Here is a 24,782-nt window from a genome sequence, read left to right on the forward strand (position 1 = left end):
GCCACGTAAGGGGGTGCTACGTGACAGTCCGTACCTGTAGTTCTGACAGACGTGGCTGCTTACTTAGAGCCTAAATATTTTGTGTGTTTAATTTTCATTTCGGTGTTCTTTTTCTCTATAGATGGATTAAATTTCCTTTGTTGGAGGAAAGCAATAAATTTTAGATGGACGGAAATTGGATTGGATTGGAAAGGACTGGAAGGAGACCCAAAAAAAAAAAAAAAGTGTACCAAAAAGTTGAGCTACGTGCCAGCTTGAAACTTCTCCTATAATTTAGTCACAAAACCAGTCAATCTCGGACCCTTTGATTTGAACACTGGAGTGTGGAAAGTTCTGGTTTTGATTGTGTGTGCTTCGGAATCACAGCCAGCCGTAGACTCTTCAATTCAGTTTCCAACATTTGTAGCAGCAGCATAAGAGGAATCTCTATATATCTATCTGGGAATCTAAAGGAGGAGAGAGCAGCATAAGAGGAATCTCTATATATATCTATCTGGGAATCTAAAGGAGGAGAGGAGAGAGAGAGAGAGAGAGAGAGAGAGAGAGAGAGAGAGAAAAGAAAGGAAAGGAAAGATGTTGGAAGGGAAAGCTAACATAAAGGAAACAGACATGCCAGAAAAGATGCAGATGCAAGCCATGGCTTGTGCTTCTCGAGTCCTTGATAATCTCCATGACGTTTTTGATTGCATATCTATTGCTGCCCACATCAAGAAGGTACGCATATACACAGTACACTTTGCCTATCTTCTTCTTATATAAAAAGATGTCAACTTTTTAAACATTTTACAACGATTTTCGTTTGATTTTTTTAAAATATCTTTAATGGGTTTTTTTCACCATCTTTTAATTTTCTGTGATGGGTTTTGTGTTTGCAGGAGTTTGACAAGATGTATGGAAGTGGCTGGCAATGTGTGGTGGGTTCTAACTTCGGTTGTTTCTTCACTCATGCACCTGGGACTTTCATATACTTTTCCCTGGAGACCCTCAATTTCCTCATCTTCAAGGGAGCCTCTTCGTGAGTTAATTTACCACATCAAAAGTATGAGAGCTCTTGGAATCTATACTTATTTGTGTAATCAGAGTTTGTGTGATACTGGTAACAAGAGTTTGTAAATGGTAGTTAAAGAGTTTCTATCTTCTTCAATCGGTGGAGAGCCTCACAGTGCCCCAACATGCCTCTTTGTAATTCCTCCTCAGGATTATATTACTGCTTAATCATATAATTAATTGCTCTTAACTAATTAATCATCATTATCATCTGTACGAGTCTGTTGGTTATTCTGTGGTGTTGTCATGCTGCTTCTATATTATTGAGAAGAATTGAATAGCTGTACTCACCGCCAAAAAGTCTTTCCAATTTGCAGCCAGTCCAAGTCACATAACAAGACACTGTTTGTTTCCGTGTCCTTTCAAAACTTGTTTATTTATGCGTGCCATCCATTTGGATGTATGTATTATAATATTATGCCTCATTTGCCTGATTGGTCTTCAGTCAGATATTGATTTTGTAAATTAATCCACTAGACCCTTATCCTCCTGACAAATACTTTCCTATTCCCATTGCATTGCCCCTTCTTTCTATCTCTCTCTTCCTATCTCTCTCCTCTTTGGATAAGTTACAGGAGGAGAGGGATAAGAGGAATGAGGTAATGCAACGGGGTAGGGAAGTTTTTCCATTTCTTCTGGTTGGCCACTTCACAGAGATATCTTTTGGACCAACACTAAACAAAAGTCTTGTTGCTTTCACAAAATGTGCTACCTAATATTACTCATGTTATCCCTCCAGAATCTTTGACAACGCAGACTTAAGAACTGTTTTCACATTCTAATGATTTTTCAGTAAGTAGTTGTTTTGAATTTGGAAGAAATATTACATCCAGAAACATTTGAACTTGCCATACAGCATATGTCTCCCTTTCTATTTACCTAAGCACCCATATATTTACAGAAAAATAACTGGGTGCAAAAGTTAGCTTGCAAACCTGTATAACAAAGAAAATAGGTAGGGGGGTCATGATATTGCTGGAGAGCTAGCACAAATTATGCAAATACCTCCTCAATCAATCCATCTAAAACCAGTTCCTCTATGTCATCCACTACTTGCTCAGCTTCATCCCTTGAAAATCCACTTCTCCAACCCAAATCCCATGTCCCATTTACCACTCCTCTGCACATTATATCTCTCTCCAAGATTGCATGCAGACTGTCTGCAAGAAGGTTCTCGCCAGCAAGCTTGCTGTATTTTATCAGATTCTCGATCCCGTTACAAACTTCTTGCACCAACTTGTCTAGAGATATGCAAATTCTTGACTTGCCCTGACATGTTAGTAGCAAAAGATCAACTGTTTTTGAATCTTGAACACTTCTGCACTTGATGAGTTCACTTGCACAATCCATAAATAGTCTTCTACCGGATTCTCCAAAACTGTGAATGGAAGATGTTAGTAAGATTGTAGAGCTATTCACTTTAAGATCAAAAAGCTCCTCTGCAAGACTCAGAAATGATGGATTGTTCAAAAGGAAATCTCCAAGATTTTCTCCACTTTCCAACGTTTGGCCATCCCTTGCACTCTGACTAATGTGCTCAGAAGCTTCTTCTGCAGTTTTAGTGTCTAGTTCTTGTTCAGGGCTCGGTGGTGTGGCATCATATAGAGAACTTTGAGAATTAGTGTAATGTCCTGTGGTTAAAAGGTTAAAAGGTCAACTAAAATCTACATTTACATGCACACAACATAAGACTAATCTGAAATTTTGGTTAACTTCATTAATTGAACAATGCATCTCTCCTTAAAAGTTGGAACTACCATGCAGACAATTGAGTAGCAATTTGCACATATATGTCACCTTCTAATGAAACATTTTGACAACTCCTAATGATGACACGGCTTGCTCTCATAATACCAGTATAACCATACTCCTAAGTGTAACTAAAGAAGGCCATACCTTCAGTCTGAGATCCATAGGTATCTGTTTCCTCTTCCTTAGTGATGTTGGAGCTGATTGGAGAAGCGTCACTTTTGTCGTCCATATCAATCCTCTTGTCACTTTCTTCACTCACAACATTTTTGGTCTGCATAAAAAAAAAAAAAAGCTACATTAGTTTTCAAAAAATCAGAAGTGTTAACTTTGTATGGAAAAGTCCAGTTTTGGCATTTCAGTTCCATACTTCTGCAGTTTTTTCAATAAACAACATAAAGTTGGGAAAAAAACCCAACAATTTTCAAAATAAAGTTCTTTTAGGACAACCAAAAAGATTTGATACAAGGAAGACTTACAACTGATTTAGCTTCTATAGGCTCTTTGACTGGCTTCTCCTTCTTTAAGTGATTCCTTTTCCGCTCTGTGGGGTTAGACACTACAGTCTGAGTTGAACGTTTTGAGATTGTGTTTGTCATAGTATTTGGTTGTCGGGAAGTTTGATTCTTTATGATGTTTGATCCAGATTCATGCTTTCTCACCTTTGTAGATGTCAATTTGTCTTGTTCTTGAGACTTTGGCACATTTTTAGCTTTCACTACATCTTTTTCTGGTGAATTCCTAACAGCAGTCACCTTTTGGATCCTATCAACCTTCTTGTCAATTGCCTCCTTTTTCTGCGGTTTGTGATCTACAGGATGAGAAGCTTTCAACTTTCTTGAAGCCTTTTCTTTTGTCTTGACTTCTTTTTCTTCAGGTTTCTCTACTGCCACTTTATGGTTTTTAGCTCTTTCTTCATGGTTAACCCTTTTGCTTTCTGCTTCCACTTTTCGGTCCGTTTTGTCAAACTTCAAAGCTCCTTCTTTACAATGGATTGTTTTGGGACAAAACTCTTCTTCATTCCCCAGTTTTTTTGGCATCTTTTTGGTGTAGAAAGCTTCCTCTGCCTGAGCCAATGGTGCATGGGGCTTCTCCAATTCAAGAGATGGATCAGGAAGAGGCCTTATAAGTACAATAGGTGGATTGTCATAAGTGAATCGTTTTTCAGAATCAGAGTTATGGGAATGATGGAAATCAGGTTTATGCTCTTGAACATAATTGCCTTTCAGAAGTCCTTTAAATCGCATCGTCTCAAGAACTTCCCTCAAGGTCCTCCTTTCATGATCAACATTTTGAGCTAAAGTTTGAGGCTTTCTCACCTTCGGCCTATCAATATCAAACATAGTTCTCTGCTGACTAGAAATCTTCTCACCCTCCTCCAACTGTTTCTTGAGAGTGGCCTGTAAAGGGTACTCTTCTATACCCATCAGCTTGGCAATCAGATTCGGGCCTCCTTTAGCCTTCTGTGGAGGAGCTGATGCTATGGTGGAGTCACTAGTGGTATGAAACATGGAAGATTGGCTTGAGCTGGTGGACGGAGAGTCTGAACATGAATCCATATATCTTTGAGGGAAAAAAGTATAAGGCTTTTCAACAAAAGTTGTATCTTCCACCAGTTTCTGTTTTACAAGACTGTCTCTGATCACCTTCTTAAGTTCCTCAGTACAACTCCTAGAAGACCCATCAGCAGAAAGCCTAGGCTTTTGAAATTCTGTCACATAATTGCGATCTCCATAATGATTTGAGTAAGCTCTGTGAGTCTCCGCTCCATTGTTTCTTCCTCTTTCAGACTTTTCTGTGTGTTTCTTGTTCAAGTGAGCCATGTACTGTGATGCTTCCTGCAACTTGCCAAGCATGGCAAGAGACTCTTGCAGATCAAGAGCTCCTTTGAGCAAATCCTCTGCAATGTCTTTAGGCTGCCCATCAAACCTCTTCCCACTGGACCAAGAATCAATCGTGTGGTTCAGCTTCTGAGCTCCTCTAGATATTTCCATAAGCTGAAAAGATGGGTTTTGAAACTCCCCTGTGCACTTTTCAGGGATCATCTCATGCTTCCCTGTCTTGATATCCAAAGATGTGCTTGAGTTCTTGGACTTTCTTCTGTTTTCCATCTTCTGCTCTATTTTCTGGGAACCACTTTTGGATTTTCTAATCATCCCACAATCAACAACTCCTTTTGGATCATCACATGTGACAAATGATCTGTACACAGCTGATCTCAGGCCCTCTTGAGGCATATTCTGTGATAGAAAATTACAATCACAAAAGTCAGAGTGACAGATGCTACGATAAAATTCAATTCAGTTTACAAATAACAAATGCGGTATCATATGAAACCTACATGGTCTTGGAAACTCTAGTCAATCTTTTCGAATATCGTCGGTAGCAGACATAAATAACACTTGTTTGGTTCTGGTTTAGGGAGAGACAGGCCAAATAAACAATTAGTTGCTGCCAACATAAACAATAAAGAAAGATAATCACAAATAGAAAGAAGATTCTATTTTTGAAAATTTCAAACAAGCTGCTATTTGGATTATTTGAGAAAATCCCACAATTTCACGAAATATTGTGTATCACATTGATGCTTGAAGTTTCTGAGAAACCATGCATGCACAGAGAGAGAGAGAGAGAGAGAGAGAGAGAGAGGCAGAGGCTGTCCTGAAATTTGGAAGTGATAGATCTGAGCATGAAAGATCAACATAAGTTTGAAACAGAGTAGAAGATGACATATCATGAAATTTCTCATATGAGGACAACAGAAAAACACAACACAAATGTCTTGAAAGGTACTAAAGATACAATGGAAAGAAAACAATGTCATCCACCCATTTATATATCTTGCATAATGGTTTGAAAGGTACTAAAATATACAAACAAGAGCACAAATGTCATGCACATAACATTTACCTGAATTCTGAGGCTTTTATTTCTCAGCATTGATCAACCTATTTGAAAATCCCAGGATAGGACATTAACAACAAATACAAGACCAGGCCAAGAACATAGATGAAAAACAAGCACAAAGCAAGCAGCCACACCAGTGATGAGCGCAGAGCAAACTGTAGCTCAGCTTCACCTCCGACTAAAGAAACACAAGCACAAAGCTACAGAAACCAGTCGCACAAACAACTCACCAGCAACTGCAAGTGAGGTAGCAGCAGTGACTCAGATCCACAGAAGAAGAGCAGAGATGAACAGTAGGTGCATTGACTTTAAGCAAGTGTTTGGAAGTTCATAGCAAAGCAAACAGTCTAAGATTTGGTGCTCTTTTTTTCTTTGTTTATTAGACAAGAAAATCGTTTAGAAGATTGTGATGTGGGTGTCATTAGTTGGTACACTTGGTTCTTGTCGTACCTAAACCAAATCACAGAATGAAAGATCTAGTCTACTGTGCACTTTCAGCGAAAAACTAACACCCAGCAATTGTTGTAGTCTTATCTATTTCTTATTGTGTTGAACTTGTATTGGTAATGGAATGTTTTGGTAAAAGTGAACTCTAAATGGAGAGATTAACATATAATTAAGACAGGGCCCAAAGTCAATAATCTTGGATCTGATCAGGGAGGAAGGAGAATGAGCAATTATTATTATTACTATTTTTCTATGTATATGCATGTGTTGTGTACTTAATACTCGTGTCTCATTTCCTTGTTCCTTCCTATGGGTTTTGGACAATAATGGGAACTATCAAACTTGTTGCGTATGGTTTGGGGGTATGTGTATGTCCATTAAGTTTGGGATGGATTTGTCTCTCAAGTCTCAACTCTCATCCATATTGAGTTATTATATTGACTCTCATGGCCGGCTTTTACATACTGTGCAGCTGTGGGCTGTGGGCTGTGGCTATGGTAGTGAGCTGCCATCTTGCACTCAAGTTTGAATCTTTTTTTTCGTTGATTACATTATCGTTTGTATAAAATAAAATAAAAAACCAATATTTACATATTATATATACGTGCTGAAACTTTCAACAATAGGCTTGTTATGAACAAAATATATACTAAAAAATTGTTAAAAAAAGTTCATCTTAGCATAAGCCAAGTAGTTTCAAACAAAGGCAGAAGGTGGAAGATTTTCAGAAAAGGTATGAATTAACAACTCAGAATATTATTCCACTTTGGCGTTTTCTGCATAAAAAAGGGTACAAGTTTTTGAACCACAACAAAATCAATCATAGAGATAGAGGACACACAACACATTCTATTGTTTGGCCATTCATGAACTGTTGTTTTCGTTTACTCTCATTCTTTTTTACTTTATAATTAAAGCAACCAGAGCTAGCTTCACATAGACAATTTTATTTTTATTTTTATTTTTTAATGGGATAGAAGGACAAAATTCTAAAAAGAAACGACAAAATAATTAATACATATCAAGTGAGGTCTAATAATGCCTAACAAATTATTCACTAAGAAATAACTAATTCAGACAGGAGGCTCATCCTTCACATAGACTATTATTAATTGCTGATTACTCTATCATAATTAAACCACATACAATAATTATCAGCCTAATCATTTGGGTTTAGAGTTTGGAACAAGATTGGTTGATTGGTTCAGCTCAGTGTTCACAAATAGCCATGAAGCTAAAAATAAGTATGAGCTTAAAAGGCTCTTCTCAACAGGAAAGGTCACAGGACTCTAAGGCTAAATTCTGTAGCCTTAAAAAAATCTAAAAAAATTCATGAATACTTAGAGCTATTTGAAATCAAAAGGTACTAGAAAACAAGCTGTTTCAAATTGGGGCATCAAATCATTAACCTATAATAAACATGAAGAATTCCTCGGTGCCACCAAAGGTTGCATGGGTCAGCCTCATTGATTAGTGGGTTGCATAAAGTAGCCCAACAAGCAAGGCAACCCAAATGAGAAATTTTAAATGCAGTCACAGAATTCTTGCAGAGGTAAGAAGAGTACTGCACTGTTAATTTAATACTTTTGGTGCTTGTCATTAATGAAATTAAATAATCTTCACCAATTTTGTTTCCCCTTTTTGCTGATAGCATAAATAATGCTTGGGGTGCTTTGTTGTTTATGGTTTGAAATTTAAATTCTAACCACCGTTCAGATTTTGATAGCTAAGCCAAATACACGCACACACATCACTTTTAACTTTGACATAATATACTTATGGGCAATGAAAACTTATGGCAAAGCTTTTGGAAATGGGTATCACTCACTGGCCATCTCCACTGGCAAGGGAAGGGCAAAATCGAAAAAGCTGACTTGAGTGACTGACTGACTAGACCTCCAAATTGAGTGACCCTGTCCTACTCAAAGACCCTCAAAATTCAATGGGGAGATTGATTTTAAGTTCCTAGTACTAGTTATTACACTTTCATATTGATTCTCCGACCATATTGATTTCACCCTTTAACCAAAATATGTTCACATGAAGCAAGCATGCCAACTCAAGTCCATTGGTAATATTGATTATTGCCATAAAAGAATGAAAATCAATTTCATCAATGGGGACTTGTAGACTAGAGGTCTCAAGTTCGAACCCGCATAGCACCATGGTAGTGTGTGTGCGAGAAATTCTCATTTCCTTCTAATTGAAACTATCACTTGTACTAAAAAAAATATGTCCCAATTTATTTTTCAATTAATTAAAGGGTGATGATTTTCCCACTCATCTTTTGTCGGCTTACACTCCTTTTGTTTTTAAATACTTTTTACTAAACATAAAATAGAGTGTAAGTGGACAATAGATGAGTGTAAGTGGAAAAATTAGCTCCTTAATTAAAGAGATATTTAGTGATATACCCATTTCTAGCATTAATATTATAAATAAACCCTATACAATTGAATTCCTATAAACAAACCCAAAAAAAACCCAAAAAATGATAGCTAGCCTTATTGAATTTAATATTGATTATTAAATTACTTTGATGCCCTATTGAGTGCTTTGGGTATTTTTATGAGATTTTGGGGTTGGGCTTGTTTTAAGAAATTGATGGCAGTTTTGTAATTTATAAGAAGTTAAAAGCTTTTTTTTTATGTTGTAAATGGGTTTTGGGTGTGTTTCTAAAGTCCATTTTATATAGGGTATTTTTATAATTTGGGCCCCTATATTGGGTATAATAGTGAATCTCCCTTAATTAAAATACATTTAAATGAAATTTCTCATGAGTATACATTATTATTTTTTCTTTTAAAGCATATTTATCAAAATTCCAAATCCAAAGTACATCTACCAACTTTTTGTTGTTGTTAAGAACATCCACTAACTAATTCTTAATGTTGAAAGAGGTTACAAGTTCGGATTTCCCGCCCATATAAAAGAAAAACAAAAGTTCTAGTATTTAGAAAGGACTAGACAGAAAAATGGGTATGTGACCACGTACTTGTCTATGTTGGGCTCCTTTGATTGGGTTTTGGCTTTCTTCGTTGTTAGGCCTTTTGTCTTTGTTAGGGTTTAGTTTATTGGGCCCTGGGTTAGTGTTTGGGGCTTTCCCCAACTTTCCTCTTTTACTTCTCCGAAAAGAGAAGACTAGCCACTTACCAAGTCGTCAAAAACAAATGGAATGTTCTTATTTGTTGATGTTCTTAATGGAATATAGAATGCTTAATAATTTTGTGCAGCAATTGGAACGTTGGAAAACTTGGAATCTCTCTCTCTCTCTCTCTCTCTCTCTCTCATTAGTTTGGTCTCCTCTGGTACAGAGTTCCACGAGTTAATTATTTAAATTTAATTCCTTTAATTAGTTGAGTTTAGCGACCTTCAGAGTCTTAATGGTTGACTTTGTTTAAGGGTTAGGATACTCCCTTGGAAGCCTGTCGCCAGTTGTTCAACTGGTGAAGCTCTTTTGACATGGCAATACTTAAAAATACTTGTGAATTGTGACCATCACGTCTCTCAATTTCTAAATTTTTTTTTAAAAAAAAAAGAGAAAAAAGTCAGCAACTTTTTACACACATGAATAACAAGAAATGAAGCATATGATCTAATGGGTTTTTTTTTACAACTTTGAAATATGATTATCTGCTTATATTTTTGGTGCTCATGTATATATATGACCAATTCGACTTCGATATTAGTACGTTTTTTCTTGTTATAACCAATCACAGTTCGATACGTCTATAAACTTTTCTTTTCATGTTCTTAATAAGCCATTTTAGTATAATATGTTGATTTGCAGGTAAAGAAGAAGATTAGCAGTGTTCCAATGAAATATAATCCAGTTGAAGCAGAGTTAGCACAAAAATGTACATGTCCAAGTGTCATGGGGTGACTGGAGAAATATGAAAGACCATGTAAAGAGATTGTCCTTAAACTTCAATTCAAACCAGTCAAATTAGCTTAGAATTTCCCCCTGTCAAAAATAGTGATAAAGAAGGAACCAATGGTTGTCCGTTGTTAACGTGAAAACGCGTAGATTGAGAGTACACAAAGTGATCCTTAATTTTCACCATTCCCCTTCCTATAAAAATAGTTGAAAAACAGAAAACTCATTAACCACCATTCAATTGAAGAAACAAACACAGCCCCAGAAATTTACCTTCTTTTTTTAATTATTCATAATATCATACTTAACCTTAATTACGTCAACCCCACATTTTGTTTGGTTTCTCAAATCATATGCACCCCACGTTCCCTAGCTGCAGAAACAGAAAACTGCACTAAGCCCTCTGCTTCTTTTCCCTCTTTCATCAATTTTGCAAACTCAACTTTTCATTTTTCTATCTTTCGAGCCCCTCTATTGGGAGAAATACTACCTCCCCCTATTTTCTCCTCCTTTCTCCCATACAACAACATTCCTTCTTCTTCTTCTCGTTGTTTGTTGCCCAAGAAAGAGGAAGGTGAAGAAATAACATTTGCTTTTCCAACCTATAGGTTTTGCGTCACTTTTGTTTTGTGTGTGTTTAGATTGGTGTTGTAACTTAGATTATATATTTAGAGAAGCTCTCCAAGTCACAATGGTCCGAGCTTTTACAACCCAAGCCACAATGCAGAAGACTAAATCTTTCCAGTTGAAACGTATGTTTGAGATTCCGAGACATCTTCAGAATTTGATCTTTGAGAATGGGCAGGACGGCGAAGGAGACGGAGAAAATGTTCAATTACTGAGTCCATGCTCCAGGACTGCTGCAGAAGACGGTCCGGTCGAGGCACAAGGAATGTGGGGTGCTAATCATGATAAGGGTACAGCTTCAGATGGGGACCAAGGAGAAAGGATAAAAAGTCCTATAGGCAAGAAACCTTCAGGTGGTTCAAAATAATTATATGTCTTATTTATTATATACCTGGAGTTTTTGTTGCATGATTTCAATAGCATAGTTTCTATATGCTATTTCTTTTCACAATTCTAATCACTTCTATGGAATTTGTTTGTGTGTTCAGATATGGAAATGATGAAGGAAAGGTTTTCTAAGCTGCTTTTGGGTGAAGATATGTCAGGTGGTGGAAAGGGTGTCTCTTCGGCTTTGGCTTTATCCAATTCCATAACCAACCTAGCAGGTATACATTTAGGCTTCCTTATAATAATTTCTATAGTATATGCCTTGCAGAAACTGCATTGCTTTTGTCAATCAGAATATGTATCTGCAAATTCAGATGCTACATCCAAGTGAGGGTAATTCTGATTTCCATGTTCTTTGCTTTCTGCTTGTTTCTATCACAATGCAGCATCTGTTTTTGGAGAACAAAGGAAACTAGAGCCTATGTCTCCTGATAGGAAAGCGAGGTGGGTGAAAGAAATCGGCTGGCTTTTGTCTGTGACAGATCACATCGTTGAATTCGTCCCTTCACAACAGAATGGAACAAACATGGAGGTTATAACTCCTTCTCTCTTTCTCTGCCTTTATCTGAGTGTCCATCCCATATATATTTGCTCATAATATACTATTCAATGTTCCAAAACTGCAGGACTCTAAAATCCTTTTATTTTGTTGTCTTTTTTATTTGATAGATTATGGTGACTCGGCAAAGAAATGATCTGCACATGAACATTCCTGCCCTACGCAAGCTCGATGGAATGCTCATTGTAAGTACTTTTGTTCCCTAACTTTCTACTTCCTGTTATAGCTAGAGGATATCACTGTTTTACATGCAGAATTATACACCTTTTGCTAATCAGTTATAATCAAACAGGGCCACCTGGATAGCTTTGGAACCCCAAGTGAGTTCTGGTATGTGAAAAGAGATGCTCAAGACTCTGAAAAGGGTGATGATGCCCCAAGAAATGAAGAGAAATGGTGGAAACCCACTGTTAAAGTCCCGCCCGAAGGGCTATCAGATGAATGTCGAAGATGGCTGCAATCTCAGAAGGAATCTGTGAACCAAGTACTAAAAGCAGCAATGGCGATTAACGCTCAAGTACTTTCAGAAATGGAGATACCTGATAATTACATTGAATCCCTCCCTAAGGTATAAGACATAAGACTCTCATTACTAAAGATTTTATATTTTTAAAGTCTCACAGATTATTACTTGACAGAAAATGCTGAAATTAACTTGGGATTGATTGACTTTGTTTCTTTGACAGAATGGTAGAGCCAGCCTGGGTGACTCAATCTATAAGTGCATAACAGTGGACTACTTTGATCCTGTCGAATTTTTTGACACCATGGACTTGTCCACAGAGCACAAAGTGCTTGACCTCAAAGACAGGATTGAGGCCTCTATTGTCATTTGGAAGAGGAAGATGAACCACAAGGATGGAAAGTCTTCATGGAGTTCAGTTGTGAGCTTGGAGAAGAGAGAACTCTTTGAAGAGAGAGTGGAGACCATATTACTCCTATTAAAGCAGAAGTTCCCAGGAATTCCACAATCTGCTCTTGACATAAGCAAAATTCAATACAATAAGGTGACTGCCAAATATATTTTTCTCCTTCGTCCTATGTTTGTCAAGTTATTTTATAATCTAATAATCATGTGTTTTTTGGTTATACATAGGATGTGGGGTATGCTATTCTAGAGAGCTATTCAAGGGTAATAGAAAGCTTGGCCTTCAACGTCATGTCTATGGTTGAAGATGTTCTTTATGCTGATAATCAAGCTCGAAAGGCGTCATCAAACAGGAGGCTTTCAGTGGACTCATCATCACCATTTACAGATAATGGGAGGTCCCCTTATGCTAGGGAAGACGCGGACAGGTTGAGTTCTTCAGAGACACCAACAAAGACACTCTTTGAGTTCATGGGCTGGAATGCAGAAACAGACGAGCCTGATATGGAGAAGGATAGCTCCACAGGCAATAAGGAGAGCTACTGTAAAGAAGACACTGAAAAGAGTATGAGCAAACCTCCTGCTAACATAAACACCAAGAGATTTTCCTATTTAGAGAAGCTTGAGAAGTTGAGTGGTCTAAGAAGTCCAACAGCTCGGCATTGATGGAAGAAAGTAAGAAAAAGAGAAGAATTGAACAATTGAAGAATAGAGAGGACAAGAGGAGAGAGAGAGAGAGAGAGAGAGAGAGAGAGAGAGAGAGAGAGAGAGAGAGAGAGAGAGAGGGGGGCAGATAGACATAGAGAGAGAGAGAGAGAGTAGATACTTCCTAGGATGCTACTTGTTTAGTATTTCTATGTAGTGCTTGTGCTTCCTTCCTATTGAGGATAGGGAAGTCTCTTGGAGTGCTTAAGTAGTGGGTTTTGATGCATTTGAGAACTGGGATGTGCTTTCTATCTTTGTTGTTTTGTAGGAACAGCAATACAATTATTCTAGTTTTTCTCAAAGGCTCTATTATCACCTTTCATTTTTTGTCTTCCATGAGCTTTGTCCTCCAGCCTCAACTAGACTGTTTGTCAAATATTTTTCTATAACAATATGCATGGCCAAAACCCACCAAAGAAATAAAACCGTTCCGACGAGAACCTACCCTGTTTTTCTCTCTTACCTTAAAGGAAGTGATCTGCAAAAGCTTGTACGGTTGGTGGTGAAAGTCAGAATATTCATCACAAAATGCACTCTTCTATATGATATTGGCAATGTCGGAGTTAAAAGGGGTTAAAAACATCCTTGTTATTGAAGTTCACAACCTAACTCAGGATCAAGAACACAAACTGGGGCCCTTATAAGTTCAATGCTGGCAATGTCGCGATTCAGTACTAAGGCGCGACTGTAGGAGTAGTTGCTGTCCCAAAGAGAAAGGCTGGAATACTTTCTACTAAAAGAATCAATGTGGAGGTGAGTTTGAGTTCAAGTGCAATAAGTGGTTCAAATCTTGGCAGCGAATTGAGTAGCGGGGTGTTGACGCTCAACAGCGTTGATAGATTGACTGGAAAAGTTGAATTGATGTTTATAATGAAGAAGAAGAAGACTACCAATATGAGCTACTGCACCATAGCTTTTGATGTGGCAGCCAAGACAGTCAAATCTTTACAATGCAAGTGAAGACAGCTAAAATGATGATTTTATATTGATGAAGACTAGTTCTTGGATAATTTTTTCGTCATTGATATTGTTTGTTATTATTTGTTGTAGAGTTATAATACTACTTTACTGAAACCGTCGTTATTCTTTTTACTTTGGCTGTGCTTTCGTTTGATTTTGGCAAATGAATCAATTTGCAACTAAGTTTATGTTTATCAAATGATTTAAACTCTAAACCATGCATCTTGTTTATCCAATAAGGCCAGTATTTGCAGAAATGGGTCTACTTTCAGGATCAATCTTGAAATGGAGGAGCAGGATTAGGGGTCTACTTGTTCCTTTGTTCTCAAAGACAAAGGTGCTTGATTTGCAGTGATTCTAAGTTTTACCCAACCAAAAAGACAAAAGCATTTTGCTGATATAACCTCGCACCTGGTACACAACATCTAGCCTTTGACAAGATAGTAAACTCAGTATGTAAAATGCTGGCCGTATAACATATTGGAATTGTATATTGTTGCTTCGTGTATCCCAGTTGCTACAAAACCATAAACATTAACCATTCATTCATGATATTTTGATCAACTTGATTAATTTTATTTATACAACCATAACAATCATCCCTCCGTAACAAGTACATCTACTTAACCTAAAAAAGAAGAAGAAGCATCAACCAACATTTTAAACCAGTCCTGTAAAAAGAAGCTTGGAATAATCTGTCCGGAGAAGCACTAACATCCACCCTGATACTTGTAAGTGCAAGCAGCCTCTAAAATCTATGGTATGATCAATAATGCTAGGGGATTTTAGTTTATGGATCACATTGGAGATCAACAAGAGTAGGACTCACCCATACAAGTGGATCCCATGTCGATTAGCTAGAGATGCGATCTACAATGTGGTACAAATAGTTTCTGCTCTTTTCATACTGTTCTTTTAGCTCGTCTAATGAGTGATAAGATGTCATGACCCTGCCCAGATTTTTTGAGGCGTCCATTCTTCCGAGATTCCTGCAAGACAATGCAAGAAGACATGCTGAAATCAAAGGACACAAGACAAAGTGATTGTAGCAAATGTCATCATGTATGTGTCAACTGTCTCATCTCACCTGGAAATGAAATGTAGGATTTGGACCTCTAGACAGGATTGATAGGCCGTCACGAACCGGAACTACAGTAAAATAAATCGATGTTAAAGATTGAGAATGCACATCATATAAGCTAGTGTATGTTAAAGACAATTCATAAAACTATACATAGTAGTAGCTGGGGGAAAGCACAAACCTAAAGCTGAATTAGTTTCGCCCTCAGGTAAAGACGGTTTGTGAGATAATGTGTACAAGAAAAGTGGCATTGCTGCCTCTTTGTCAAATTCATGATTGTCGATGGTTTTACGAGAGGCTGGAGTTGCAGGATCCCTGCATGGATCAAAATCATCAAATAAAAAAGCTCAAAGCTAGAAACAACAATCGTCTATTTCCCTAATGAAGCTACACTGAGCAGTTGGAACCCAGAGGCTTAGAAAAATATATTAAGTATCAACTGTGCCGATGGAAGTTCATATCGGTTCTTTGTGAACGCACACTTATCCTGCAGCCAAATAACCTCAAAATTTCTGCTATGAGATTATAAAGATGAAAATCTTACCTCAAATCTTCACTGGTTTTCTCAGCATCTCTGACTGCCGATCAGATAATAAAGAATTAGAAAATAGAAAGTGGAAAGAAAAAAAAAAGTTATGCACATAGTTGTAAGTAGCAGTTTATCCTTTCTTTCATGTTTGACTGGAAATAGCAGATTTTCAATCCTAGTGAAGAGAAGAGAACAATGAAATGGTATGGAATAATTACGTGCTGATAAAAAACGTGCGTTATGCCTGGGCAATATCTCCCTCCATCGGACTTTAGGCAGAGCAAGCTTGTGGGAGTATTGTTCACATAAGAAAAGCCTCTGTCAAAAACAGAGCAAGTTTACTGATTAGTGATTCAGGCAAGCACATAATTTATAACCCATCTATTGACATCAGCAAGCTTATAAGGTGATAATAACAACTTGTTTGAGGCAATCGATTCGAAGCTCGGTCTCCGAAAATGCGTTAGTCTCATAAATGAGGCCATTGAGGTTGGCAGAAACGCATCCAAGATGATCAACAACAGTAACCACAGCTCTGCATATATACTCCTTGGTGTTGTCCATCACACTGGAAAAAATTTTAACCATTGCAGCAATTCATGGCTGAGGCCTAAAAAGGTCATTATGTGGAGAGCTTTGGCATTTAATTGTGTTAAAAAGACTCACGCTTTCTTCTCTTTGGCATTCAAGAATGTTGATTCACAGTAGTCGGCAGCATAATGAAGTTGAGAGCGCAGGTCTTTCAGTTCCTTCAACCCACAGTCAAAAATAGTTTGACATCTTAATAAAGAGAGAAAATTGCACAAAGAAATGAAAAACCAAGTATGGCATTATTGTTGGGCTTGAAAATAATGTACCTGGAGAGACTTATCAAAGCTTACAATGTCCATAGGCTTAGACTTGGCTTCTGAATCTTGTCCTGAACAGGGTTTAGAGTTTTGTATCTCCTCCATGTTTTTCTGTAAAATGTTTGTGAAACTTGCAGAAGAGATAATGATAAAGAGGGGAATTAAGACAAAGAAGACAAGCTCTCTCCTTATCTGATTATCTCCCTGTTTTTTTGAACTTGTTGGGGGGTGAGTGTGGTGGGGCTTGTTTTGGTTTGAGCAAGAGAAAGAGACAGAGAGGTGATATCTGTGAGTCTGTGACTATAGGCTTTTTTGAGAGAAAACAAAAAACCCATTAAAGCTAGCAGTGAGAAAACAATACAAAACAAAACACATTAAAGAGAGATTCTCCAGGCCATGATCAGATTCAGAGTGATCACCAGCATGTTCGAGAAAGAGAAAGATGACAAAAACAAAGTTTTCAGCCCGTGATTTTGTGTTCGGTGTCCTTTTTCCAGTTTATGAGAAAAGAAGTTAAAAAGGTCCAAAGTCAGTTACTGACTGACCAATGAATCAAAGGTGGCACTTCCATATGCGTTATATTGCAGCATTTATAAAAATGTTAATGACTGCATTATTTCCGAGGTATGATTGTGTGAAAGCTGTTATGGGATTATGACAACATGATTTGCTCTCACTTTGGAGCCCTGATTGGCCTTTGCTCTCTCACAGGGTAATTGTATAATAATTATTTAGGATATCTTTTTATCCATTAATTGAGTGTAATTATCTTATAATTAGCTTGTTACCAATCTTGTAAAGATAATTTATACTTTCCAAATTGAGATTAATAAAATCATTTAATTTCAAAACTTTCAGGTTCCTTAATCCTTATACGATGGTTACTATCAATTAATCATAGATCATGTACCCATCATGTTGCACTAAAAATTGTAACTACACACACAAACATGGATTAGGCCAGTTGGTTAGGGTAGTGAGCCCGTCCCTTTACACCCAAGTTCGAATTTCCCTCTCCGTAAATTAGATTATCACTTGTAAAATAATAAAGAAATTGCAACTACACACATGCAAATGAAGTCTAATGCATGGAAAGTTTATACAAAAAATTATGGTCCCTCTATTCCAAGGACCACCCTATCAGCCAACCCCACCAGACGCACGCGCGCAAAGGGAGAAGAAGAAAAGCTCTAGGCTACTAATTTTATTGCAAAAACTGTTTCCTGCAATGGAAATCTGCATTCTTCTCCAACTAGAAACTCAGCTGCCAACTATACAGACAAAAAACCCTTCAGTTGGGAGCTCATTAGCCATTACCCTACTGTCTCAATGAAGATCCTGAACTAGATTAGCATAAACTTTATATTTGAAAATCAATGACACATCCACCAATCTTCTCTGCAGTTGCAATATCTGGAACAATTGAGTGACAATCTGAGATCATGGACCCTGACAGAATATCTTTGATATTCTCAAAAAATTCATGAGGCTGGTGTTTAGTATATTTCTGTTTGCCATTCTTCAATGGTTGTGACTCAACACCGGTTCGAGTAGCTGACCTTGCATTCCCGTTGTCACGACGAAGAGGCTGTGCATCTGCTCCACACAAATATTCTTGGTAAACTTATAAACTTATATGGATGACATAATTTACATAGACAGTTCATTTCGTGTTGCCAACCCAAATATCTGGAGGGAAAACCATGAATTGATAACACTCAGAATTACCTTCAGGTCTGGTTGCAGAATCGTTCCTTTCCAGACGTGATTTACTTCGCATAATGCATAACCATGTTCTTTCTGCCTCACAATCATGTTCTGATACAACTGGAATATGCCAGTGCCCTTCCTCTGATTCCTGAGAACATATTTCACCAGGTGCATCAATATTTCTGTTGTGCCACCTTTCAAAAGATAGGAATACAAACATGTACAGATGCAGAGTCTTATAATCAAGATTATATTAACTTGTTTTCACCTGAATTACAACAGAACATGGAGGAGGCATGTGAAACACTGGACCAGCATCAGAAAAACTGAAATGCACCTGCCATTAGAAAATGATAGATAACTAGTTAGAAAAATAGGATTGCAAATCATACAGAAACCAAGTATCATCGGTTACAAAAAGAATATAACAAACTGGACCTATTAAATTTACATTTAGAACCAGGAGAGGCACTTAAAAATATTACTTGATGCCTTTCTTTCCATCTGGGGAAGAAATCATTTCCAAGAAGTTGAAATATATGGTCTCTCATCTCGTCATTTGTCACCAATAAACACTTGAACTTTATAGCTGCATACAACCAGTACCTGAAACACAGGTTAATACCATGGCACTTTAAATGCATATGTATTACCTAAACAATAACATGAAATTAGCTATTAAATCAGTAAAAAGTTCATGTAAAAATCATATACAAACTATGCAAGCATCATTATGTTCCAATATTATATTGCTCACCAATCATCATTTGAACCCGTAGGTGTTGCATAGAGAGCATCAGCATTTTGCCACTTCTCAATCAATGCCCTATTAACCCGTTCATCCATTTTTCCTCCACTGATACGCCTGTTATGAAGAACAATGAGTGGCCATCTCTTTGAAGGAAGCTTCTGGCGTATTCCATTAACAACAGCATTGACCTATTAACCCCACCATGAAAATTTACAGCAATCACTAATAAGAACATAAAGTTGATGTGTGTCATATGTGCTTAAGCATCATGCAACTTGCCTTGGATGGGATGAATTTCTTCTGGCTGAAAAGGCCTACATTAGCTCCATCCACCACTGCTTCAAAAGGTCCATAATAATCTAGCCATTTCTGCATAATAAAATTTTTATTCTTTCCTAAGTCAATCCCAAATACAAGATTAAAATCAATAAGCATCGTTGGGGACTTTCGTACTTGGAATTTCTGAAAGCTTGAATTTTTCTCTCTCTTTATAGCTATAGATGCAACGGATTCAGCAAAGTTTTCTGTTTCTACAGGATCAAGGTCAATTGTGGCCAATTTTTCCCCACAGCATTTGCACAAGCCATCAGCTCCAATAGTTGTACGCAACACAGACCATTTTCCTTTTCCCAACCAGCCCTGCCCATGCCAGCCTCCACCTCCATTCTCAATTGCCTCCCTTATCAATCTTGGATCCCATTTTATTTTTCCCACTCTTGCAGCTTCTTTGCTATGAAACCAGTTCATAATTAAATCGGCAGTAGACGGTGAGACCCTCCTTACACTTGTTCTTAGTTTGTGCAGCATATAATACACCTTGTCACCTTTACCGACTCCCACGCTCACTCGTAAGAGGGCCTCTAGTTCAGGCTCTTCTGGATAGACACCATGCTCCAACATGTGTTTCTCAACAGCAAATGCTTTATCAATATCTCCACTATGGCAAAAAGCAGATAATGCAGGACCATAGGAACGCAGTCTAGGATTTATTCCCAATGACTTCATTTGCTTCACCATATCAAATGCCATGTCTCCATCACCCATTGACATTGCCATTCTAGCCACAGATGTCAATGCTGCCTCATTCATTGGGACATTATCCAAACACATCTTCTCATAGATCTCAAATCCCCTTTGGAGGGCATACTTCTTCACTTCTTCACTGACACGAATTCCATTATCTTCTTGCTTAATGCTTCCATCTTTTAGATTTGAAGAATCATCTCCACCCTTTGTTGGGTAGTTCAGTCCATCTAAGAGGCGGGAATTTCGCTTCACAAACCCATTAGAAAACCATGCCAAGTTCTCCTTTTCATCTGAAGTACCATCCAGATCATCAAACCCCATTTTTTCCCCATTACTTCCACTGGTATCAACCAGTTGCTCATTGTCCAAAGTTGATGTATTCAACCCCCTACCATCCCAATTCCCACTACCCAATTCCATGGAATTCACCCTGGTTTCTTCGCTGGCAGACGAATCCAAGGTATCCAAAGTTCGACTACCAGACCCACTCTTAGCGGGACGAACAACACCAACAGCTGCAGAAGAACAGAGATACAACAGTACGGTATAGTGGTACTGCTCCAACTTAATTTCTTCTCTTTGAGCCAAATCATAGAATTTAATTGCCCCCATGACATCCCCTTTCTTTGAGCACATATCCAATCCAACTCTCATCTTAACTTCTGGCGCATCAACGTCATATTTCTTAGACCCTTTCCCCCTTTGCTCTTCACCTGCCTGTTTATCATTTCGTTTTCCTGAAGAGTTTACTTTATTCTCATCTTTGAGCCTCCTAGAAGAATGCTCATTGTCGTCCCTCCTTTTTCTAAAGCCAGGATTTTTCCTCGTATTTCTGTCTTTACTGAACCTATCTTCAGCCTTTTTCTCCTCCACTGAACCAACATGGTTCTTTACAGATTTTTTGCCAACCCTTTCTTCTGTGGACTTTAAGGAAGAAAACTCAGTACCAGTCCCTGGACTCTTGGTTTTTATATATGGTTCACGGTACGTGGTGGATAACTTTGCAACTATGTGGCTAATATCTTCTCTAACTACTGGAAGTGGATAAAGTTGAAGTGTGTGTTTAAGTTCAAGTGTTTGTTTGGGAGGCGAGAAAGTGAGAAAATGAGATGGACAATGGAATTTAAAAGAATTGAGAGCCGATGGGTACTTACAGAGGTTGATGGAGAGGAGGTGGTGCTTTTGCTGCAGTGAGTTGGAGGTAGAAGAGGCCATGTGTGGCCGTCGGAAGAGCGCTCTCTAATGGCGAGATATGGATTTAATACGAAAATAACTAGAGAGTGGTATAACTCGAAATTACAGAGTTGCCCTTAATAACAAGATTTTTAAGCACCAATTGCAAAAACTTATGGGTAAATTAGTATAAAAGCTGTTTTTGGTGAAAATTATATTGAAATTTAAATAAAATGCACCCAAAAAAAAAAAAGGTGGGAGGGGGAAGGTTTGGGGTTTGAAATCCTCTTGATTTTGAACTTATTTGGTTTCCAATTGAGTTTCTTTATAAACTCTTTTTTTCAATGCAAGAGATATTCACGAAGTGTGAATTCGAAAACCGGAACTCAGGTACAGGGATAAGTGGTGCAACCCTCCTTATCAGTTGTGAATATGATAAGGTGCTCAGGGACCCCTTTTATCTTACTCTCAAAGATTGTGCCAATAGAAACTGATTGCGACAAGGGTTCTGTAAATACGCAATTTTGTTCAGCAGCTTAAAAATGGAACTTCAATCACCTTACAATGTCTTAGTATCAAGTATAACTTTGTCATTTGGCATGTAACTGATAGAAAATACTAGAAAGAAAGCAAAGTAAATACACAATATTGGGCACCTCTCGCAAATAATACCCAATCATGGTAACACAAAAGCATCCAGCCTCCTTGAAAAAAGGCATTCAAACAAAGGGATGAAAACAAACAGGCACAGGCACCCGATAAACTGTTGAACATCTTATGCCACTAAAGTCATCATAAAAGAGAATGTCAACTTGAGACCTACATTGCCATCAAACAGAATCTATGCGAGACACCTTCATATGGAGAGAGGCTGTCATAAAGGCATTGAAATCCCTGAAATATGCAAAAGGAAGAATTAGAGTTCATACTCGATATCGCATTAACTTAGGGTTATCAAAACTTCCTTGTTTTTACTTACAATTAACTTGTTTGTTCCATGCAGGTATAACAAATATGATTAGCAGGAATTGATTGTCAATTCAGAGTTTAAGTTCTAAGAACAAAGAGAAGGCATGACAGTTCCATATGAATTGTAATCGATTCTATGCTGAAAATCATGTCTCATTTGAATTTTTTTCTTTTTCTTTAGAAACTAATTGTAGGAGAAGACTTGCAAGGATTTCTTCAACAAGATATATATATATATATATATATATAGCTATTAAAAATTCCGTCCTGAATAAGACAACCTCACTCAGAAGCTCATATGAAGGCAGCGAACAGAAATTCAACCCACACATAGTGCCAAATGCCATGTATACATTAGATCACTAAAACTCAATCAAAAAACTTAAAAGCAAATGCAGAGTTCAAGAATCCCATGTCGCCAAGTATCCAAAACAAGAAAACGTTGAAATGTTTGTGACTTTATCACAGAGCAATTCTAATAGCAATACAGCATGAAACAATCAGAGTTGTTCACAGAGCCTAACACCGCAGTCTAATAAGTACATTGCGGCTGTCAAAGAAACAAGCAGATGGTGTGCAATGTAAACACCATATCATCGTATGTAAGCGGCATAAATTAAGCGCATGAAGCGTCAAATTAAAGTAAAAATCTCACCTTGAGGAACTAAACCCCAGCTTTGAGACTCGATGGACAAGCTCGATATCAACCGTGCCGAAGCCACCGCGCTGTGTAATGGCATCATTGAGCCCACGCTGCCCAACTCCGACGGTAACCTAATAAAGATAAAATCTTTGTCAGATTCTAAAATTTCCTACTCATTCTCGGACGCCAAAAAGACGTAATAAAAAGAGAATGAGAAATGAGAATGGAGGAACTGAAAACCTGGAAAGGCGAGAAATGCGTCGAGCAGGAGCGGAGGTCTGAGAGTGAAGGCTCGATTTGAGCTGAGAGAGTTCTGATGCAAGAGACGTCTTGTTGAGATTGCATGTGAAGGGTTGTAATCGGGACGATAACCTAGAGACAACCTTATAGGACGCCATTGGAGAAGCTTCGAGCTTTGTAGCTACCGCTGCTGCTAAGCTTTGGGTTTGGGGGTTTTGCTCGTACTGCCACTGTCATTGTAGTGTGTGTGACGACTGAAAGGTTTATGCGCAAAAGGAAACGACGTCGGTTTTGGTTTATTTGTTTAGGGTGGTTTCTTATTATCCGTTTCCCCATGGGTCGACCCGCTTCTGACTCATAGACTTGGACCAACCTTAAAATCCCATTTTATTAGGTCGGATTGACCCAAAGATTGTTGGCCCATGGAACATTAAATTAAAATAAATTCTTGTAAATTGAATAAACTTTTGAGAAAATCTTAATCTTCACTAAAATGATTGTAGCACTGCCATTCTTCAAAAACATGATTTGAAAAACTAATGATTATGTGGAATAAGATCTCCTTTTTTTTAATTTATATTTGATCTTTTTAATTTATATTTGATCTTGTGCTTCTGTTCTGTCAAAAAGGACATCATTTAGGAATTGAGGGTTTTGAGTTTAGGGTTTATAAGACTCGTATGATTATCAATGTGACTTTTTTTTTAATTTTTTTTTAATACAAATGATATTGAGAGATGTGACACTTTAACACATAAAATGTTAACATTATTAACTTCTTTGAGGTCCATTGGATGGTGTAATTTTAAAATTTAGAGATTTAAATGATATCAGGGTCAAATTGTTTGTATAGATGACTACAATTCATATATGTCAATATTTGAAATTGTTATACAAAGCATTAACATATGTGTATTTTAATGGGAGATTCACTATTATACCCAATACAGGAGCTCAAATTAAAAAAAAAAAAACTATATATGAAATGGACTTTAGAAACACACCCAAAGCCCATTTACAACATAACAAAAAGGCTTTTAACTTCATTTGAATTACAAAACTACCATTGACTTTTTAAAACAAACCGAACCCCAAAACCTCATAAAAAAGCCCAAAACACTCAAGCATCAAAGTAATTTAATAATCAAAATTAAATTCAATAGGAACAGCTGTCATTTTTTGGGTTTTTTTTTAGGTTTGTTTATAGAAATTAAATTATGTATGGTTTATTTATAGTTTTAGTGCTAAGAATGGGTATATAACTAAATATCTCTATTTTAAATCCATTCCAAATGTACTGTATGTAGCAATTTCAAATACATTCAATATAAAGTTTTTATTTATTTATAGCAAATGTCGCTTTGTTGTCAAATTCAAATATTTCATTTAAAACACATTCAATTTTTTGTAGTACAAACTATATTGAGGGAGAGGGAATCAAAACTTAAGACATCAGCTGTATATGTGTAAATACACTTAATCATATGAGCTACAAACCCCTTGTCACGTACATGCATTTAAATGAAGGGAGATATTATTTGTGATATGAACCTCATAGAAATTATTGCATTTAAAGCTAATTAAAGTAGGTGCAGTGGTGCATAGCTTAATTGATTGAGCTATTCCATCTCCACCCATGTGGATAGAGTCTAGAGATTCGAAATTCCCAGACACCCAAT

The 24,782-nt window shown here is 37.3% G+C and overlaps 6 protein-coding genes across 12 annotated transcripts; 2 read left to right on the forward strand and 4 right to left on the reverse strand.

The window, feature by feature from the left end:
• Window positions 1-149: 149 nt before the first annotated feature.
• LOC117634700 (dynein light chain LC6, flagellar outer arm-like) lies at window positions 150-1,278 on the forward strand. Of its 3 annotated transcripts, none has more exons than XM_034368888.1 (3): window positions 150-461; window positions 533-714; window positions 876-1,278. In XM_034368888.1, exons 2-3 carry the CDS (start codon window positions 574-576, stop codon window positions 1,017-1,019), a joined length of 285 nt encoding a protein of 94 aa, XP_034224779.1. In that variant the 5' UTR covers window positions 150-461; window positions 533-573; the 3' UTR covers window positions 1,020-1,278. The 3 variants fall into 3 exon arrangements, with proteins under 3 accessions (XP_034224779.1, XP_034224778.1, XP_034224781.1); XM_034368890.1 differs by having other exon boundaries at window positions 309-452; window positions 508-714; XM_034368887.1 differs by having other exon boundaries at window positions 151-714.
• A 512-nt stretch (window positions 1,279-1,790) lies between these two features.
• On the reverse strand, window positions 1,791-6,228 carry LOC117635761. 5 transcript variants are annotated; one of them, XM_034370118.1, is made up of 6 exons: window positions 5,934-6,227; window positions 5,707-5,744; window positions 5,138-5,208; window positions 3,276-5,036; window positions 2,944-3,070; window positions 1,791-2,678 (listed from the first exon to the last, which is right to left on the reverse strand). In XM_034370118.1, the coding sequence occupies exons 4-6, from the start codon at window positions 5,031-5,033 to the stop codon at window positions 2,041-2,043; spliced, it is 2,523 nt and encodes an 840-aa protein (XP_034226009.1). In that variant the 5' UTR covers window positions 5,034-5,036; window positions 5,138-5,208; window positions 5,707-5,744; window positions 5,934-6,227; the 3' UTR covers window positions 1,791-2,040. The 5 variants fall into 5 exon arrangements, with proteins under 5 accessions (XP_034226009.1, XP_034226008.1, XP_034226006.1 ...); XM_034370117.1 differs by having other exon boundaries at window positions 5,838-6,227; XM_034370115.1 differs by lacking the exon at window positions 5,138-5,208 and having other exon boundaries at window positions 5,838-6,228.
• Window positions 6,229-10,356: 4,128 nt separating this feature from the next.
• Window positions 10,357-13,220, forward strand: LOC117636040 (rop guanine nucleotide exchange factor 9). Its single transcript, XM_034370467.1, has 7 exons — window positions 10,357-11,007; window positions 11,143-11,259; window positions 11,428-11,573; window positions 11,711-11,785; window positions 11,893-12,168; window positions 12,287-12,607; window positions 12,697-13,220. The coding sequence occupies exons 1-7, from the start codon at window positions 10,719-10,721 to the stop codon at window positions 13,132-13,134; spliced, it is 1,662 nt and encodes a 553-aa protein (XP_034226358.1). The 5' UTR covers window positions 10,357-10,718; the 3' UTR covers window positions 13,135-13,220.
• A 1,467-nt stretch (window positions 13,221-14,687) lies between these two features.
• On the reverse strand, window positions 14,688-16,977 carry LOC117634744 (probable protein ABIL5). The gene is made up of 8 exons (XM_034368956.1): window positions 16,601-16,977; window positions 16,410-16,492; window positions 16,164-16,311; window positions 15,962-16,061; window positions 15,759-15,792; window positions 15,396-15,529; window positions 15,221-15,282; window positions 14,688-15,122 (listed from the first exon to the last, which is right to left on the reverse strand). The coding sequence occupies exons 1-8, from the start codon at window positions 16,694-16,696 to the stop codon at window positions 15,036-15,038; spliced, it is 744 nt and encodes a 247-aa protein (XP_034224847.1). The 5' UTR covers window positions 16,697-16,977; the 3' UTR covers window positions 14,688-15,035.
• Window positions 16,978-17,768: 791 nt separating this feature from the next.
• Window positions 17,769-21,306, reverse strand: LOC117633449 (proteinaceous RNase P 1, chloroplastic/mitochondrial-like). The gene is made up of 7 exons (XM_034367067.1): window positions 19,506-21,306; window positions 19,332-19,421; window positions 19,059-19,240; window positions 18,787-18,907; window positions 18,570-18,638; window positions 18,320-18,449; window positions 17,769-18,187 (listed from the first exon to the last, which is right to left on the reverse strand). The coding sequence occupies exons 1-7, from the start codon at window positions 21,291-21,293 to the stop codon at window positions 17,952-17,954; spliced, it is 2,616 nt and encodes an 871-aa protein (XP_034222958.1). The 5' UTR covers window positions 21,294-21,306; the 3' UTR covers window positions 17,769-17,951.
• A 456-nt stretch (window positions 21,307-21,762) lies between these two features.
• On the reverse strand, window positions 21,763-23,396 carry LOC117634918. Its single transcript, XM_034369201.1, has 3 exons — window positions 23,104-23,396; window positions 22,876-22,994; window positions 21,763-22,145 (listed from the first exon to the last, which is right to left on the reverse strand). Exons 1-3 carry the CDS (start codon window positions 23,259-23,261, stop codon window positions 22,126-22,128), a joined length of 297 nt encoding a protein of 98 aa, XP_034225092.1. The 5' UTR covers window positions 23,262-23,396; the 3' UTR covers window positions 21,763-22,125.
• Between the last annotated feature and the right edge of the window lie 1,386 nt (window positions 23,397-24,782).

The sequence above is a fragment of the Prunus dulcis genome, chromosome 7 (assembly GCF_902201215.1).
Source record: "Prunus dulcis chromosome 7, ALMONDv2, whole genome shotgun sequence".
Classification (NCBI taxonomy): domain Eukaryota; kingdom Viridiplantae; phylum Streptophyta; class Magnoliopsida; order Rosales; family Rosaceae; genus Prunus; species Prunus dulcis.